At 42.4% G+C, this 19,226-nt stretch overlaps 1 protein-coding gene across 5 annotated transcripts in view; it reads left to right on the plus strand.

Moving 5' to 3' along the window:
• The window catches only part of shdb (Src homology 2 domain containing transforming protein D, b), a 28,729-nt gene extending 9,944 nt beyond the window's left edge, over nt 1-18,785 (plus strand). For 4 of the 5 annotated variants that reach the window (XM_085150418.1, XM_085150419.1, XM_085150420.1 and 1 more), the window contains exons 5-8: nt 10,523-10,600; nt 11,365-11,539; nt 14,022-14,141; nt 16,482-18,785. In XM_085150418.1, the coding sequence (XP_085006544.1) occupies nt 10,523-10,600; nt 11,365-11,539; nt 14,022-14,141; nt 16,482-16,668 (560 nt within the window). In that variant the 3' untranslated portion in view covers nt 16,669-18,785. The remainder of the gene's footprint in view (nt 1-10,522; nt 10,601-11,364; nt 11,540-14,021; nt 14,142-16,481) is intronic. The other variant, XM_085150421.1, reaches the window with a different exon arrangement.
• The last annotated feature ends 441 nt before the right edge of the window (nt 18,786-19,226 follow it).

A 19,226-nucleotide genomic window follows, 5' to 3' on the forward strand; every position in this document is an offset into this window, starting at 1 on the left:
CATATTGGCAGTTCTCTATTCTGTTAAAAGTGCCTCGGAGTAAACCTGTGAATGCCTATCAGACGAGAGTTCTTGAAACCAGACGGTGTGATGTTAGTCTGATCCATGAGGCATGTTTAGTTTTTCAAATTTAGTTTTAGCTTTAGCTTTTAAAAACAAAAAAAATCTGTAGAATATGTCAAGACGGTTAAAATCAGGATTCAAATGTTCTGTTTTTAAAGGTCAGAGCGCTCCTAGGAGCACACAGACAACCCCTACTGCTGATACTACATGGCGAAATAATCGTCTATCTCTCTTGACCTTTAATATAGTTATTACACCCCCTCAACCCCACCCAGTCATTACATCTCCTTTTTGCCAGGAAATAGCGAGGGCTCTGACTTTCACTCTCACTTCAAATGACGAAAAGCCTCTCTTTTAATGTTTAAATGCTTTCTGGTGAATATTGATTTCTTGCTGTCACACATGTGGCTCACCGTGGACTTAATCTATGAAGTGATCATTAAAACCGATAATGGTTTCTTCTGTGTCCGTATGGGGGAAAAGGAATAGTTGTCAAGAAGAGACGGATAAAGATCAACATTGTCATATTAGCTACAATATGTCTTTAAAAATTGACACAGCGTGTCATTTTTCCTATTTGTTAAAGCTGTGTAGTTCATGTCTCACATCTCGTTATGTTCCATATAAGGAGTCGAGTTGGGAAAGGATGAACTGGGAATGAAAGGGACCGATGGGTAAAGAGAAACACAATAGGACTGATAGATGATTTAGGAGTGGATCAGTGCAAGGCCAAGCCAGTCTAATTGAGCTGCATCTCCAAGTCACCAAGGTCAAGGTGATGGGATAATAAATCAACTTGCCTTGTCCTCACTCCCCTCCAATACCACTCTCCTCCCTTCTCTTTCCCTGGTGTGTATGCCCACCACCCCATCCCCCTCTTCTCAGTTAATTACATGCCTACATGTGCGTGACTGATCTAGTGCTAATAGGAGAGTCATGGTCCGTACACCATTGTCAGACACATGCACACTTTCAGAATCATACCCATGCACACTGTGTTCATGCCCAAATCGCGCTACGCAGAGGACCAATGAAGAGACACGGTAACCTATTTGAGAGTGATTTCAAAGAGGAGGTGCATGGCAGTTAATTTAGAAGCTAATATCACCTTTCACCTACTTAGCATTTATTCCTGCTTTATCTGTCATTTACTTCCTCTTCAGCTTTTCTTCCTGTTGCCACATACGCCGTGCACTCCTGCAGAGGAGCGCTTACGGCACCATTAGAGAACGCAGCGGAGGAAAACGCTTGTGCAGCTTGAGTCGTCTGACCCCTTGTTTTTTCCATTTGGAGTCAGCACTCTGAGCTGGCGTGCTGTCTGTCTGAGCACACCAAAGCACTGAAGTGTAAACACACAAACAGTATTTTCTATTCTCACTTTAATCCATATTCCCAGGCCCTCTTAGCGTTGCTAGGCATGGCCCACTTGCAAGGATGGGGAGAGATGGGGAGGTCAGAAAAATAGAGGGATGTAAAGAAGGGGGGGAAAAATGACATGAGAACTAGGTAAGAGAGTAAGAAAGATCCTAAGAGAGATGAAAACGGAGAGAATGCTAGCTGGAGCGTAATAGAAAGGGACAATCAAGGTTATGGTATGTTTGGTGGCAGCTCACTGGATGTTTTTTGGAGTCCCAGTGCCTCTGCGGGGAGGGGCGGTGAGGGGTATTAATGGTCGGGAGCTATGCGAGGTGTGGAGGAAGGAAAGTCAGGGCCATTGTAGCGGGGTGCAATCAGTCATCCACTAACGCAGGCTCACACATACACAGCAGCCGTGACAGGGCTGTCCCCTCAGCCCTTCGTCCCCGCAGATGTGACATACTCACTCAGATAACCTGCTGAAGGGGGCAGCGGGGAGGGGGATGCTATCTGCCAGCATCCCTACATCATCACCCACTCACATGCACAAATACACACACACATAAAATAGTTTCTACTAGCTTTCCCAGCTCTGATTATCACCATGCACCTAATTCAAGGGTGTTGCGTGCTGTTGGCACAGATGAGTGTGTGGCTGTGGGGGAGTTGGGAGGATTGCACTGCATTCATGCGAAAGCTTCTCTGATTGTGATTTTCACAGCTTATCCATGGTTACATGTAATCACATGGATGAATATTGAACGCTGTAGCTGTGTTTCATATATTATCAGAAATAAGCTCGCCTCCAAAGCATTGTGCTTATTTTCTGTCGGTTGCCAGGTCCATATCAGCCAGCGCTGTGAGGTTGAGCCTGTCAGTGCCCGAGGAGTCGGACATGACAGGCCTCTCTCAGCCCAGTGGGTTTTAATTGCAACGTTAGAAAGCTGTCACTAGTTACTACCATCCAGCTCAAATTACAGCAGTCATTAATTCCTGGAAGTTAATAGACGGTCCAGCAGTGAGAGATTGGCCCTGCAGCCATTCAGCATTATTAGTGAGCTAATGAAAGGCACCGTCTTATTAGTGCTCCACTTGCCACGCTTAATGAACAGACGAGTGGGCGTATAAGGTATTTCATGTTTTTGTATTTTATAGTCCACGACAATAGCTTTGAGCCATGCGATGCCAGTGATGGCTGTGTGAAGTCTGAAAGAGTGGGCACATGATGAGAGAGGCACAAATCAGCTGGAAATCTGGAAAAGGGAAGCTGAATGAATAACATTGCCACCCCTACTGATTACTATTATGGTGCCATTGAGTTAAGCACTTATCCTCCACTTGTTCCTGTGCAGCTGCTCATTAGGCACCACCAAAGGACTGCACCTCCCCATACACAGAAGCTGCTCATTATGAATATTTTGCATCCTAAAAGCAAGGTGGTGGTGAATTCAGGGCTTATTTGGGTATAGCTTCAGAAGAAGTCTTGCAGCACAAAAATACATTAAAGTGAAATAGTTATGAATCTATAGTGCATATTTCTTTTTAAATACAGTGCATTAAATATACATAAATTAGCTTATTTCAGGCTAAAAAGAAGGTGAAATTTCCACTTCTGTTGCAGTAGGGATTTTGCAACCTGTGCAAGTATAGCACTGGTAAATGCACCATTGCTTAAAAACCCTGCATTGTGGCAAGGTATTACTCACCAGAGCAGCAGATTTATACTGGTGACTTTTATGTTTGACTTTTGATGGCTCTTCTTCTATTTCCATTGTGCAATTAGCATTTTTGGTTTTTAGTCAAATGTTTTGATAACTACGTGATTGCTGTGAATTTTGGTTTATACTTTCACATTTCCCAAACTGTTGATGATTCGTTAACTTTTCATACATCATCAGGTCAGAATTTTGATATGCTTTGGTTTGTGTTTTATGTGCAGCGATGGATTACTCTAGCAGTGTTATTTCTGTAAGCATATTAGCATGGTGCTGCTAGGATTTAGCTCTTAGTGCTGATGCATTTAAATAGTAGGTTGTGTTAGCGGAGAATTGCTTAGACATGTTGTCTAAGTGAAAACATGTCCTACTCCACATGCTGAGTAAAGTTTGCGAAACTAGTTACATTAAAACAGTGGGAGTTGTTTATCCTCCTAAGACCCGAACTCTTTCATTGCATTTTTAATTTCTCTTTGCGATTTGGGCTGATTGGGACCTGATGAATGTAAAAACAAAGAATTACCAGATTTTTTTCTTTTTTACCAGATTTTTGTTTCTGAGAAAAATGAGATCCTCATATGAGGACATTCGTTTTAAATTTTAATAGAACAGTGGCAGCATAATGTCCTCGTAAGTGGACATCAGGCCCTTATAGAGCAAAATGTAGTATTTTGGTCTAGACCAGCAGTCCCCAACCTTTTTTGCGCCACAGACCGGTTATGCCCAACAATATTTTCACGGACCGGCCTTTAAGGTGTCGCAGATAAATACAACAAAACTAGTACTGGTACAGAAAAAAAGAAGATTTATTCATAACACACGTGAAAAGACCCAGGAAAACGGAGTTAACGATAAAAACGATAACAAACTAATGCTGAAAACCGAGCCTCAACTCTCGCGGCCCGATACCAAACGACTCACGGACCGGTACCGGTCCGAGGCCCGGGGGTTGGGGACCACTGGTCTAGACAACCCAAAATGTGATGCCCACATATTTGGACACCAGGTCCTAGGAGGTTAAAGATAAAGACAACAGTGTGCGTGATTCTAGCTGAATATTTAACCATTCTTCTTGGCAGAAATGGTAGAGTTAATTTAAATTGGCTGGTTTCCTGGTACGGACCATGCTTTGAAAAATAATCCATAATTTTTTAATAGGGTTCAGGTTGGGGCTTTGGGAAGGTCTGTCTGGATTGTTTATGTTAGCCTACTTTATTCATTAAAAAATGTTTATTTGGTATCATTTTTCTATTGGAACACACAGTTATGTCCAAGCCCCAGAACATGATGGTACCACCACCATGCATGATTGTTATTACAGTGTTTTTAGGTTTGAAAGCTTCTACTTTACTACTGCAAACATTTTGTTATTGTAGACAAATAGCTCTGTTTTTTCTCATTTAATCATAAAACTTTCCTCCAGAAGGCGTTTGGCTTGAATATGTGAGTAGCTGCAAATTTAAGTTAAGCTAGGGGGGGTGTCCGTCTTAGGGCAGGGCCTTTTTCTTTGTCAGTACTTTCTCAGTCCATGGTGATGTGCAACAGAGGTCAGTGTGGACAGTGACCGCCGGTGTTCCAACACTTTCCAGTTCATCACAGGGTTGAACCTCGGTGGTTTCTGGTGTGTTGCTAAACATCCTAACCGATCCTAGAAATCTCATCCTAAAATTTTCCTTCTTAGATCTTCACTGAGCTTCTTGAACTTTCCCATTGTTCTGAGCATTGGCCAATCCAATGAGCCCTCACAAGCATATCCTGCTTAAGAGAAACTACCAGTTGTAGTCAATGATGATGTTATTAATGATGTTAATAAGCCCTGGCCTTGTCAAGGTAAACATTGTAGAACCAGTATAACTGTTAACAGATTTAAGTGAATGTGTTTGTGTATATTTGAGCCCGTATGTATACTTTTGAACATGTGTGGATTAGGAAAAAATGAGCTCAAACTTGTGCATCCAGTCCTTGTTTTTCAAATGTAAATGTGTATGAAAACTTTTGATCACAACTGTATGACTTTTTATCTACAGGCAATTGTTTTGCAGGTTGTCCAAGAAAATATACAGATGAATAGTTCAAATCCTTCTCTTAACTAAATGGCACCGTAAGCCAGATGCTGAAGGGCGGTTTAAAGTGTCCATGATTACCAAAGTAGATGCTTTTTTGTGCAAAGCTTGCAAAGACACCATGACAAATGGGGTGTGCGTATAGGCTTTATCTTGATGCATGTACTCTGACAAGGCAAGGTTCCCAGGGCTACCCTGAACATGCGCATGTCTGCATGTTTGTTTGTGTGTGTGTCTATACAGTAACCTTCGTGTGTGTGTGTGTGAGGGGGGAAAAAAAAGGAAACAGTAAATGAGATTCCCATTTCTGGATTGATGCTGCTCTCTGTATCTCTAAGCAGGCCCTGGGGGCATCTGACCAGTCTCTTCATCAATTTACTCACACAATAGACTCTGCCCGCTCTCTCTTTCACTCTCACCTCTTTTTTTTTTGTATTTGTCACATTTCCTGTCTTTTTCCCTTCCGTCTTTCCCTTTTCCCTCCTTCAGCCTAAACCTTGACTGGCATTAATGAAAAGACATTTCTTTTGCGTCTCTTCTTCACTGGCCTGTACGAGAGATAACAGAAGTAGAGTAGGGCAAGAAAAGAGACGATCAAGGTAGCCTGAAAAGAAAGTGTCCCAGTTAAAGGGGGAAACAGGTGAAGGAGTAGTGACGAAGAAGGAGGAATGCTCAGCATGGAGAAAAAAAGACAGAGAGCACTATAAATCCAGAGGGACATGGATATAATGTAGGTCTGTAAAATGAAGAAAGAAAAGATGGGTAAGGAATGTTTGAATGTACATTTTTTTTGTATAAGGTGATAATTATAAATCTTACTGTGTCCAGCAGAAGGTCTTTGTGTGTAGAGACACGCTGTGATGCCGGAGGTATTTGGAAAAACAGCTGTCTTCATTACTGGACCTAATGATGCTGTTATATTGTCTTTGTCTGCTCTCCCTTAATTATGAGGACACAGAAAACAGCTGGTGCACTTGAAAAGTTACTTATCCATCACACGAGGAGATGTGTCCTCTGTGTCCTCTGTGCAACACGCAGAGTAAAACCTACTCTCGTTTTCCTCCCCCTCAGATAATTTCTGGTAATTGTTAGCAGGTATTTTTGGCAACAGGAGATCTTGGCAGGCTGTTACCTGCTTCATTATCTGGGTTAAAAATGGATGAAAAAACACTCTTTGCATAGACATTATTTACTTTACAAATGAAAAAGATTGCCTTTGTTTATTGATGTGGGCGCGCATTTGTCTGTAAACCATTATTCTCATTGTTTTGTATTGATGAATTTTCTGTGGACGACAGACCCACAGGTTCAATTAGGAGTGAATGGAAAACAGATGTTCTCTGGTAGTAAATCAGTGACATGCTGTGAGTGTGTGAATTTGAATAAGTGTGTGTGTGTCTGTGTGTGTTTGCTCGGGATTCAGTCTTTTGTTATTAAACGGAGGAGCTCTGTGGTTTGTGCTGTAATGCTTCTGCTCAGTCTTTTCCAGAAGAGAGATGTCATGGTCCTATTTTGATGTTTATTGTTTGTTTAGGTTCATTAAGTTATCCTAGCTCATTTGTAATTATGTCTGTGTGTCTTATGTTGCCAAGTTCATGTTTTCGTTTCTGTCATCTCCCCCTGTACTCAGTCTCCCTGGTTCGTGCGTCTACCTGTCATGAGTCATGTCTGCGTGGTTATGTTTAGTTCATGTCATGTCTAATCTCCATGTTTCCTGTTTTACTTTGAAAGTCTGTATTCAATGTCAGTGTGTTTAGTTTCACTTCTCCTGTCCTGTCTTTAGGTTCATGTGTGTCAGCTCTGCTCCCATGTGTGGCCACTTCCCCTGATCATCCCTCATGTGTATTTAGCCTCTGGCTGTATCCCAATTCAGGGTCTGCAGCCTTAAAGGCCGCATTTTAAGGCCGATTACGTCACAGCGATGCGACGAAGGCTGTCCCAATTCGAAGGCTGCTTGAAATGCGGCCCTCAAATGCGTCCTTCATTTCCCTGAATTTTAAGGACGTGGCGGTGTAGACTTTGTGGCCCAACATATCCCAGAATGCATAGCGCGGCGGTGGGTGTGGATTATTTTGCAGAAAAAAAACGGCGGATGAGGGGCGCCCGAAGAGTAAACTTTAAGTAAGTACTGAATATTATGTCACTTATTTATGTGCAAATGTTTAATAACGAAGAACATTAAAACATTACTGTTGGCCACATGTCGGCAAAGTCATGTGACATTAGTGACGTTTGTACTAACTTGGTTTTAAAGTCTTTACTTTAAAATATACGCCGTTCAATAGCTGAGCTTAATCAGAGAATGATCAAAGCTCATGTAGAAACAAACAAACAAATGAACAAAAGATTTTCTCCTTCATTTCTGTCAAACAAAGCTGTATGAAACGTTTCCAGCTGTTAGTATCATGGTTGCTAGGCAACCTGGGCAGCGCAACGGAGGCTAGACCGTCCCATTTCACAAGCCTCGCACTTCCGGCCTTAGCGGTCTTTAAGTACGCGGCCCTTGAGGATCGTTGAGGCGGCGTACTTTAAGGCTGCAGACCCTGAATTGGGACACAGCCTCTGTGTTTCATGCAGTCTGTGTCGCGTCGTCTGTGTTCCCACCTCCATGTTTTCACGGTCAGTCTTTGCAGTGATCACCATAGTCTCTGAGTCGTCTTAGTTTGCCACAGTACTAGTTTTCCCAGTTTAGTTATAGTCTAGTTTAGTCACGCTATCCCTGCTGTGTTTGTACACTTTGTCTTCAGCCATAATAAAGGCTCGCTTTCTGTTAAGTTCACTCCCGTCTACTCACTTGTGTACGCACCTGGGTCCATCACACACACCACCACACGGCCTGTCTCCGCAGACCGTGACAAGAGATCCATTTGGATCGCAAAGATAAAAAATAAAATAAAGTCCATCAAAGCTCTCGTATTACAGCCCTTTAATAAATTAAGTGAGTCTCACATCGTGTCCTCATGAAGTGTTTGATGCTCTACCACAAAATCCCACCCCTGATATACGGGTGCAGCCCTCCCTGTTACAGATGGGCTGTTGTAGTCTCTGTAGCATGTGTGCAAAGGTCACAGCACAAGTTACACAGTCACAAAATCTGTCTGACAGTTTGTTACTTTCTGACTAGTTATTATTTAATACGTGAATGTAACCTGATATTTAAGGAGCAGTAAGGGTTCTCAGACTGTTGTTGCTGCTGATTCAGTCGCTTTATTTTCCCCCAGTACTTTTCACGCCTTACATAAATAATGCCCCCCCAAATATTAGTAAATCAGTGTCAACTTTTTGCAGATTTCCCAGCATCTTACTTGTCTGGAGTTCGTATTTGTCTGACTATGAATATTTGGCCAGTTTTTGAAGGTTTCGTACTCTCAGGCTTCTTCTTCATGATAATCAAGGCTAGTTCAGTCCCATATGGAAAAGATATATATAAATCTTATATAAAGTTTTTATCTGTCTTGTATGAAACTTGTATGAAAAGCATACAAGAGTGAAAACACATATAAGATCACTTGAAAAATTATATAATGAAACTTGTATGTTTTGTATACTTACTAAAAAAATATATGAACGTAATGAGAAAGTGGCCACTTTCATGAGTAAATCATATATGTTTTTACTATTTCTTTTCCATATGGGGTAACATGAGCTGTCTAAATAGAAGTTGTGCGATCAATAAATAAATAGAGTAAAACACCTTGAAACCAGTGTGTTGTTAAAAATACTCAGTCGGATTCAGTTAAAGATGAGTCGTTTTTCTATTAAGTAAAGCAAAAATCTACAAATGATGAGACGGGATAAACAGCTGAACCACTTCACAGTCTTTCAAGAATTATTTAATTTTTAAGTCAGTTTTTTGATGAGCGAGCGCAACTAAGATTCAAGAATACCAGACAAACAATAACAGTAAAAGTGAGGAAGCTTGATGGACTTTTCTCCTCCTGTAACCACTAGCTGAGGTTATCTCTAACTCAGATGGCTGAGCACATTTTTGATCTCTAATAAATTGTCTCAGCTGTCTCCAATTTCTCTTTCTCTCTGTTCTTGTTACCCTTCACTTGCTTTTGCGTGCTTCTGATGTTAAACCTTCGTCTCTTTCCACACATCCCTCTCAGTTTTGCTTGAGCATTAGAGGTGTGAAATGTGATGTGGAGGTGAGCTGACAGGCAGCAGAGTGTTGCAGTGGCGGCGTTTTCGGGCTTTCAGGTTAAACGTGTGCATTTGTGCGCGTGGACCTGTGTTTGCGTGCGTGTCTCCCATCGACGGGTGCCAGGCCACACTTTAATCCTGGCTTGAGCAGAGGTGCGGCCCGCTCCAGATGGGGCCATTGTACTGCGCCATGCATCAATAATTCACCGAGAGCCAGAGAAAGTGGCGGAGTGTGTCTGCCTGTTCAATAATTAACCAGGGAGGGAGAGAGGCATGTATGTACAGCCCGGGTCTCTTTCCAAACGCCCATTCAAATGGCCTTTGATGTCGTGGGCCCAGGGGGTCTTTGGATTTGTCGGCTCATTAAGATGTCACCCCTCTTTCCCTTTTATTTGTTTTGTAATCCGTTTTTGCGGCGAGCAGGAGCTGAATGCACAGTGTGAAGCTGGGAAGATGCATAATGTACGTGTGTCTGTGTGTGTAAGGCTGCGGTAATGACTGTTACATTAGATGGTCGCCTGCCATGGTCTATAATGAGCTATTTTCAGATCTGCCTCGGAGTGCGCCTTCAGTAGCTGTAGGTACGACGGTAAATGGAGCATGTTTCGTCCCCACACGTCGCAGTTTCTCTGTCACGCTGCGCTGTGCGTTGTCTTGCATATGAAATCCTTGTTTTCATTACATCTAATGCTAAGGGACAGATTCTTAGGATGTACTTATAGAGATAAATAACCCACGCCTGACATCTCCTGCTGTCTCTGTTTCATTTTCTTTGCTTTCTTTAGTCGTCTCTTCCACAATAAATTACTTTAAATATTGGCTGTGAAACACTGCGCTATGTTTGTTCATGTGTGTGGAGACAGAGGAGAGAGAAGGTACAGTATATCACGTCTCCCCTTCTGACTAGGTTTAGTTAACTGCACTGAATGGCACTACATCTCTCATTTGACACGTCTTCTCTCCTACTCTCAGCTTCCTCTTTTCTTTCTTTTTTTCTTTGTCACGTCGACTTCTCGCTTCTCTTCACTCTAAAATCTTGCACCCGAGTTCACTTTCACTCCTTAATCATCACCATTTTCCTCACCTGTCTGTTTTCTCATGCTTAACTTCGCTTAAACCCATCTGTTGTTTTCTCACTCCTTTTTCTCTTGCCTCCTCCCTGCTCCCGCCTTTTATTAGAAATGAGGGAGTTGGCGGAGTTGCCTTGGCCTGCCCCTGTGGGTCAGCTGGAGGAGGAGCACCCCACCAAAGAACAAGGTGACCTCTCACCCTGAACACCAACAGCCCCCTTCCCCTACTTTCCTTCTTCAACCCCAAGCACTGAAACATGCAGTCGCCCTGACCTAATGACCCAAGCTGTTGTCCTGCATCTGCTCGGCCTCCGAGCCACCAGCAGCCTGCATCTGTAGCACCTGCGTCTGTCCCTGCCTGTTGTAACTGTTGGATGTGGTGTTGGGGGATGTAAGCACTCCCTTCTTACCGCATTCCCCTCGTGCATCAACCATGCATGAAAAGCTCCCCATAAACGAGGATGTCGGCTGTGTTCATGTCAGGGTACTTAGTAGTGCTGTGGTGCACTTAATGTTTAATTACAAGTTCACTAAGTTCAATTTCACAGAATTCACAGAAAAGGGGTAAATAACACTTCAGTCTCTGTAATTTGCTCCAAAGTAGTATTGGTACAGTCAACATCGAGTAATCTGCATTGTCTACTGCAAACAAAGACGTGCGAGAAGAAAGCAGAGAAGACGCTAAATTCTTGCATCCCGCTGCCCTCCTAATCTTACAAACCCACCGATCGTGGTAATTGTGATAATACTGCTGATAGTTTTGTCACTGTCGGACCCCGACGTGCTGTCCTGTAGTGTGACCCACCCATGAGAGGTCTATGCCGCATGCGCAGCTTTGCAGTAGCCCGATGTCTGATGTTTACCCTAGTCTGGCTGAGAGGCTTAATCCCTTTTGATAATATTGCTGTGTAAATAACATGACTCACTCTTTCTGTCCCCGCCTGCCAACAGCGCAGTTTGATAATGCAGAGTGGGATCGCTCCTCGTCGCCAACAGAGCGGTTGCGTCCCCTGGGGCCCAGATCCAGTCCGCTGGCGGGCGGGGGAATGAAGTTTCGAATGCCCCACGAAGGCCTCACGATGGTGGGGGAGAGAGTGGACCCTACTCTGCCTCTGGAAAAGCAGGTGTATGTATGCTGTCTTTTTTGAAACACATAGAAAGTCAACATCATCAGTTTCTGTTTATCAGTATGGGCCATACTATTCAGGTTTTAATCAGATTAAGAGGCCTGCATGCTCTGATGTTCAGTTACTTCTGACAGGAAATGACTGAGTGCCCTAGATGCTGTCACTGGATAAAGATATTTTTACAGGCATCAAACTGTACGGTCAATGCAGTGAATGATTCAGTGTTCAAACACAGATCACTCCAAGTACATTGAAGCGTTGGATGTTCAGATGTAGAGTCAAACCAGGTGCTTCATAACGCAGATTCATGTGTTGTAAATTAACTAAGAAAAGTCTGCAAACATATATGCTTTGCTGCTAGGGCTGCCACGATTAGTCGACTAGTCACGATTACGTCGACTATTAAAATCGTCAACGACTAATTTAATAGTCGACGTGTCGTTTGAAGCTTTGTAAGATCCCAAAAGACGCAGGAATAAGTAGTAGGATTTAAGAGTGTAATAACGGACTGAAACAGAAGATGGCAGCACTGCATGTACAAGGATGCCAGCTGCCGTTAAACCCCGAAGAAGAAGAAGCTGTGTCCCAGAATTTATAGCGCAGCCCAGCTCAGTTGTCAACAATGGCGGCAGCTAGTTAGTTTTAATATTACTGTTATTATTCTTTCTGGGTCACAAAATAAACTTTTAACATATTTTCAGGCGAGAATGTAGCTGTGTAAACCTCAAATATCTGCTCAGTTTATCAAGACACCACATATTTTCAAAAGCGCTCCGACGTTTTCGGAGACGTCTGTTACCCACCAGCTAGCTCGATAGCTAGCCGGGGGCTAGGCTCACTAAAGCCGTGAGAACACCGGACTTCCGGCAAATCGTTTTCAAACCCACCGCTGTCTTTCGCTACTCAGGTTAAACATGATGTATAAGTCACTTAGATAACTTAAAAATGTTATTGTTTGGCTTTTTATTTTTAGTATTTTATTGGTTCCTGATTAAATCGGTTTGGCTGAGATTAAAGTTAGAGTTTTTACACAGCTGAATAAATGTCAAGCAGATTAAACTCCATTGAAACAATCTGCAAATGTCATTCAAATTTAATAAACTATCATCTTGTCTTTATTTTTAGTTAGCGCATACCTTAAACACTTAAAGCTGTAAGCTAATGATAGTTATATAAGAGCAGATGCTGCTGGTGCAATAAGCTGTACGTTTTACGTCCAATGTATGCATGATCTGACTAGTCAACTATCAAAATAATCGTTTGTGGCAGCCCTATTTGCTGCTATGCGCATACCTAAGGCATCCCTATAAAAGTGATTTTGAAATCGGGGGATTGTAGGTCCCACGAAAAAAATAAATAAAAAAAGCCAAAGCTTGTCTGATTGCACTGCTTTGATCTATTAAGGGCTTGGGCACATTAAAGTGAAACGATTATGTGTTTCGGCTAAGCAGCACTCATCAGACCTTACAGGACTGAGTAAGGTTAGAACGAGAGCTAATTAAGTCAGAACATTAAAAACACACATTTACTTTAGTCTTAATTTCAGACATCATTGGTGTAATTTATGTGCGGTTTCTGCGCACATTAAGGGTTGTTTTACTAATGAAATCCAAGCACACACACCCCTTAAGCACAGATACACATTCAAACACACATGCAACACTCTGGGTTGCTCTCACAAGCCTGAACCTTTGTACAAATTCACATGAGGATGGTGTTGATTATTACGCTCCATTACTCCCTGATGATCTCTTAGAGGCTGTTTTGAGCTTTGTGGTTTCCTCCACGAGAAAACAGCATCTCTGTCAGTCTGTAACATACAGCACCCCTTGCTCAGACATCTCCTAATAAAAGCTCATCGTTATAGAAAAGGATATTGCAATATCCTTTTTTTTTTTTTGTAGCCCCCCCTTTTAATAACACTCCAAAGATTCTTTGCACTTTGCTCTATCAGTCTGTCCAACGCTTATGTTCACACTGAAGGTTTTCAGCAGTGAGTGATGCACTGCAATAAAATTCTATCTGGACATTCATGCTAGCCAAGAGAAAGAACTGATGGGTTTGGCATTTGCAGTTTTAAGTGCTCAGCTGTTGGATGAATTGCAGCGAACTTTGCTTCAGATATCTGCGTCCCACTGAGGATGGATTTTAATTTGTGTGATCCCACAACCTGCTAGCAGGCATCCTGGCTTGTTGACATTTTAGAGCTAGGAAAGTAAAATGCGTGGTGCTCTGAGTTTGTCGTCATTACATTTTTTGTAATAATTAAAAAAAAAAAAAGAAGAAGAACGAAGAAAAAACTGTACTCTCGGGTCCACATTGTACCAAAGACTGCTGCTGCACGAACCGGGGTTAATCTTACAATATATTTTTATAACACATGTCAACATCTGTTCCCAAAGGTGTAAAACTGACCCTTTTTTGTTTATTGGTTTTGGCTTTTTTCCCCTCATGCCCTGTCATGTCTTTGTGTTTGCTCAGATGGTACCACGGCTCGCTGTCACGTTCGGAAGCAGAGTCGCTGCTTACACTGTGTAAAGAGTGTAGCTACTTGGTGAGGAACAGTCAGGCCAACCGCTCAGACTACTCCCTCTCTCTTCGGTAAGAAACACACGCACGCATGCACGCGCAACAACAGGCAGCATAACACCCGTGCACCCTTTCAGATGAACAGCTATACAGTTTAATTGCATCTTTCTCTTTTTTCCTTGCCAAGTGTGGTAGGAGGAGTGTGTGGAAAGTATGTGTGTGTCACCACCTGAGCTACTGATATTATATTGCAGTCTCCCACACCGCTCCATCTGTCTCTCCCCCTCCCTTCCCTTTGCCATCACCTCCACTTAAGATCACTGCCACGCTGATTCTCCTCCCGATACTCATTTGCAGGGCACAATACTGCTTATCTGGTCAAATCTCTCCCTTGTAATTACTAGCATGATCCATTGTCCTGGCCTCACCACCATTCTCCCATCAACGCTCTGTCCTCACACCAACCTTGGGTTCTCTTTGTGGCCTTCCTTCACGGCCCCAGCGGGCCTTCTAAGTGGTAATCAGCCAGGTAGAGCACACTTCAGTGCACACATCATCCTCCACATAATCACTAATGAATATGAATTACCTTCTGTGGGACACACAAGAAGGAAATTAGGCAGAGAGAGGAGCGTGAGGGGAGAGGCACACAGGCACACAGTGTGTCACCGTGTTGTGCTGACATATAAACAAGCTCATGCATTACTCATTTACATGAGAAGATGGATGTGACACACACACGCACATTTTTCTCCAGCAACAAGGTCAGTACTGGTGACGGTTCAACAGCTGGGAAATGTGCAGGAGAAGTAATATATCCAGAAACTCTTTGAACCATAAAGAAGCCGGCCTTCACTGAAGTCAACCTTCAGGGTCCAGCTAAAGCAATATGATCCTGAGATCTACTGACATACATCACTAAAAGACACCAAAAAGACAAGCAACCTGATGAATACACTAATTAAAAAAAAAAAAAGAAGAACTGACTTTAAAGATTAAAATAAAAAGATAAAGTGCTTTCAGATGCCACCTTATTTCCCAAAAGGGTTACCACAATGGATGAATCTGCATGTTTGATTTTACAGAGATTTATAACAGAGTCTGGTTTTTTTTCTCCTAATACTAATTTGAACCCTTAAAATCTGTAAAAGCCCAACTCAGGTATGTGTATCTTCACAATCCTTTGGGTTTTACCATCTAGTTCAGTGGTTTAACTAAACTTTAACTGATCTTGTGCCAGTACCATAGCTAGAAAAGGTAGACTAAGCTACTGAAATAAGACTAAGCTATTGAAATAAGGGAGAAAACTAAACTGTCCTTCTATGAAGATGTATCAGTTTAATCTTTATCAGGGTGTTTTGGCTGATTGTTAGGCTTTTTTTAAAATTTAATACCAACAATAGAACCTTCAGAAAAGATTCTTTGTGTAATAACAAGCAGTGCTACCCACATTTTATCAAAAAATGCATTATCTGTATGTTTTGGGGTGGGTTTATTTTCGGCCATTGCTCTTATCTGTCCTTGGAAAATGTGAACCCCACCTACGCTATTCTAAGATTACACAGAAATGTGAACAATAGAAGCAGTGACTGATTAAGGATGTTTTAATGGAGACAGGAGCAAGCCGTGTCAAAGCGAGTCAGCACTGAAGTAGGCAGGCCTGCTAGGTATAAAACCAACATGTAATATGCACAAGCACTGGTAGGTTGTAATCTACCATTTAGTACGAAGAATCCTCAAACATACAGGACTGGACGAAAACACGCCGTCAACTCTGAGCTCTGATGATGAAGCGTCTGGCTCTGGTGCTCAGGAAGCCAGTGGGACGTCACATACTGCCAGTTGTTTGGCTGTTTATAGTTGCAGTGAGTGCTTTTGGTTTCACTGCTCTTCAAAATTTAATTTGGTTTACTTGAACAAAGATAATTATGGTGACCGGTTTCAGCCCTTGTCTTTCCCTCCGCTTCTATAATTAGACATACATCATGGCTGGCTGGCTGGCTCTTAAAGGGGAAGTCCTGTCGCGGCTGCACCGATTTTAAAGGGGAGGTGTGGTCCTGTGAGCGGAGCCACTTTCACAGTCTGGAGCATTCATCTTTCTCGCTCTCCCTCTGACTTTGCGTTTCTCTTCCATGTGTTAAAACACCGCTTATCCATCCATCATGATGTCACTTCCTTCCTAATTTGTGACATGGTGTTAAATGTTGGTTAGAATCGTGTCCTCAAAGCGAAAGAAAAAAAGGCGCGAGCATAAATCTGGCCTGTCACTTTCACCGTCATTACGTGACAAAATGTGTGGAAGCCTGAATGGTGTTTTATGTGCCCTACATTTAACGTCATCCCTCTTCTTTTTTCACTCTTTCTCCTTTTTATGTCCGTCCTCAATCTACGGTTCTGCTTTCACTCTCACAGGAGCTGTCAAGGTTTCATGCACATGAAGTTCACCCAGTGTAAAGATGGCAAGTACGTGCTGGGACAGAACAGCCCGCCCTTTGACACCATCCCAGAGCTCATCCACTTTTACACCACACACAAACTCCCGATCAGAGGCGCCGAGCACCTGTCCTTGCTATTCCCAGTGCTGGTGCAGACACTCTGACTGCCCTGGAGCGCCCTTTCAGTGATCAGACACTTTGAACATGAATGTTTGACTGGATCTACCCAGTGGAGTGAAAGCGTCCTCCTCTATTTTGACTGGAAGACTTTTGATGATTCAACACACGAGGAGCTTATACTCTTACCTACCACTGCTGTGTACCCGTGCCAAGCTGAAACATCTTGGGGACTGATTCACGTGAAATGCAGTACCTGAACTTGAGGCACCTTTTCTCTCTCATCCAAACGAGGCTGACTTGACGACAAAAAAAAATGTTCATTTCATTGCATTTCTTTCCAGTGGATGTTTGCAGAGCTCCAGAGAGGAGAAAGTGTGTATTCTGAATGTACTGAAGACCAGCAGGAGACTGAGATTAAATTATTGCTGTTTCACATTAACACCTCATCGACACTGGTAAAATATTGCTGTTGTTAGGTGAAAACCTTGCAGCCATTGTGCTGATTTTTCATATTTCTGCTAGAATCAGTCAGTTGAGTTTTTACTGTATCAGATTAGATTCCTTCTTCATCCTCAGGCTTGGGAAACCCTTTTGTAAACATTGAAAAATCCATGTTGCAAGTATGCTATTTTCAAGTGTAAAAGGTTTTTACCAGCAGCAGTTATATTCCAAAAGCTTTTCTACATAAAGTCTTGCTTATTTCCATCCAGTCAGTTCCGTACAGTTTTCTATTGATTTGCTTGACAGAGTTACATTGTTGATTTTCCTTCATAAGCGAAGAGAAGCTGTGTTGTATTTGCCTTGACCTCACTGACCTTTTATCTCTTGTTTCTTGCATTTGAAAGACAATACTGGGTTTATAAAAGCAGGTTTCGTCTTTGACTAACTTAAAGATAAGATAAGCCCAGAAACTGAGGAGAAGGTTCATATGAAGAAAGAGATGCGAATCAAATATTGAAAGCCAAAACAAATTGGGATTATTATGAACACTGGCTATATTAAATCGCGTTTGATTGAATATTGCACAATTTTTGTCTGGCATAGTCATTACATGCTGTTAGTAGAAGATTCAGTTCAATTCAATTACATTTTATTTATTCAGCGCCAAATCACAACAACAGTCGCCTCAAGGCGCTTTATATTGTAAGGTGGACCCTACAATAATACATACAGAGAAAAACCCAACAATCATATAACCCCCTGTGAGCAAGCACTTTGGCGACAGTGGGAAGGAAAAACTCCCTTTTAACAGGAAGAACCAGGCTCAGCCCCGCCCCTCCCTATCTGCCACAACCGGTTGGGGTGAGAGAAGGAAGACGGGATAAAAGACAAGATGTGGAAGAGAGACAGAGATTAATTATGATTCAATGCAGAGAGGTCTATTAACACATAGTGAGTGAGAAAGGTGACTGAAGAAGAAACACTCAGTGCATCATGGGAATCCCCCGGCAGCCTACATCTATTGCAGCATAACCAAGAGAGGATTGAGGGTCACCTGGTCCAGCCCTAACTATATGCTTTAGCAAAAAGGAAAGTTTTAAGTCCAATCTTAAAAGTAGAGATAGTGTCTGTCTCCCGAAACTGGAAGCTGGTTCCACAGGCCCTCTTGAAGATGAATTAGATGTTTGCAAAATGGGATGGAGTCTCATTGCTGCTGTCTGCTAACAGCACTGACTGTGTGGTTAAAAACTCCTGTTAGGAAAGGGATGGTTTCTACCAGACACATTGAAAGGAAAATTAATTTCAATCATTGTTTCTTAAGGCTATAAAAATGAAAATTTAAAAAGGGAGCGAAAGATGTTAGGTTGCACTCTATAACCTCTGCATTACCCTGTAATCAAATCAGTGTTTTTAAAGGGTTGTCTTGTACATTTTCAGTCACAATTAGTGGTTCCTGACTTTGGGAGGAAATGTAGAAGATTTGGAAACAATAAAAATCTAATTTCTGCTTTGCAACATTTTTTTAATTTCTTACTCATTTTGATTTTCTTATTATGAAATAATTTTCTTTGTTTGTTTGCAATTTACCTCCTTTGGAAAAGCTACTGGGGAATGAGAAATAGCAGAATAACTGCTTACAGCTTCGATGTGCATCCTGTGAGTAGTTCTAACACATTGATGTTAGTCATGTGTAATAAAGGTTAGGAACCACTAATGTAGGGGGGAAAAACCTTCCAAAATATTCTGATTAAGAGCATTGCTGATGAAATTGTATACAATAGGCTCCTTTGCAGCAGGAGAAAAGAGGCACAAAGGACTTGGCAAGATTGCGTGCTTCACATACTCAAACACACACGCACACACATTTGCTTTCCTTCATCCATTGACAGCAGGGTCGGGAGGGAGAGGGTGAGAACTAGGGGTGAGGTGTGGCTGAGGAGGGGTGAGGCAGTCCTCATTATTTGGGCTGCGCTGCAGTGAAAAGCGCTGGGATTGCTTTCATTACTGAGGCAAATGAAATAGCAGAGGCTGATTACCCGCGTGACGGAGAGAGGAGACGAGCTGGATCACCCTGTTTTGGGGAGAAAGAGTGAGGGGGGGGGGGGAATGGGAGGGAAGGAGATGAAGAAAGTGAGGAGGAGCAGGAGGGATGGGAGGGAGA

Source organism: Neolamprologus multifasciatus, chromosome 23, assembly GCF_963576455.1.
Source record: "Neolamprologus multifasciatus chromosome 23, fNeoMul1.2, whole genome shotgun sequence".
Classification (NCBI taxonomy): Eukaryota; Metazoa; Chordata; class Actinopteri; order Cichliformes; family Cichlidae; genus Neolamprologus; species Neolamprologus multifasciatus.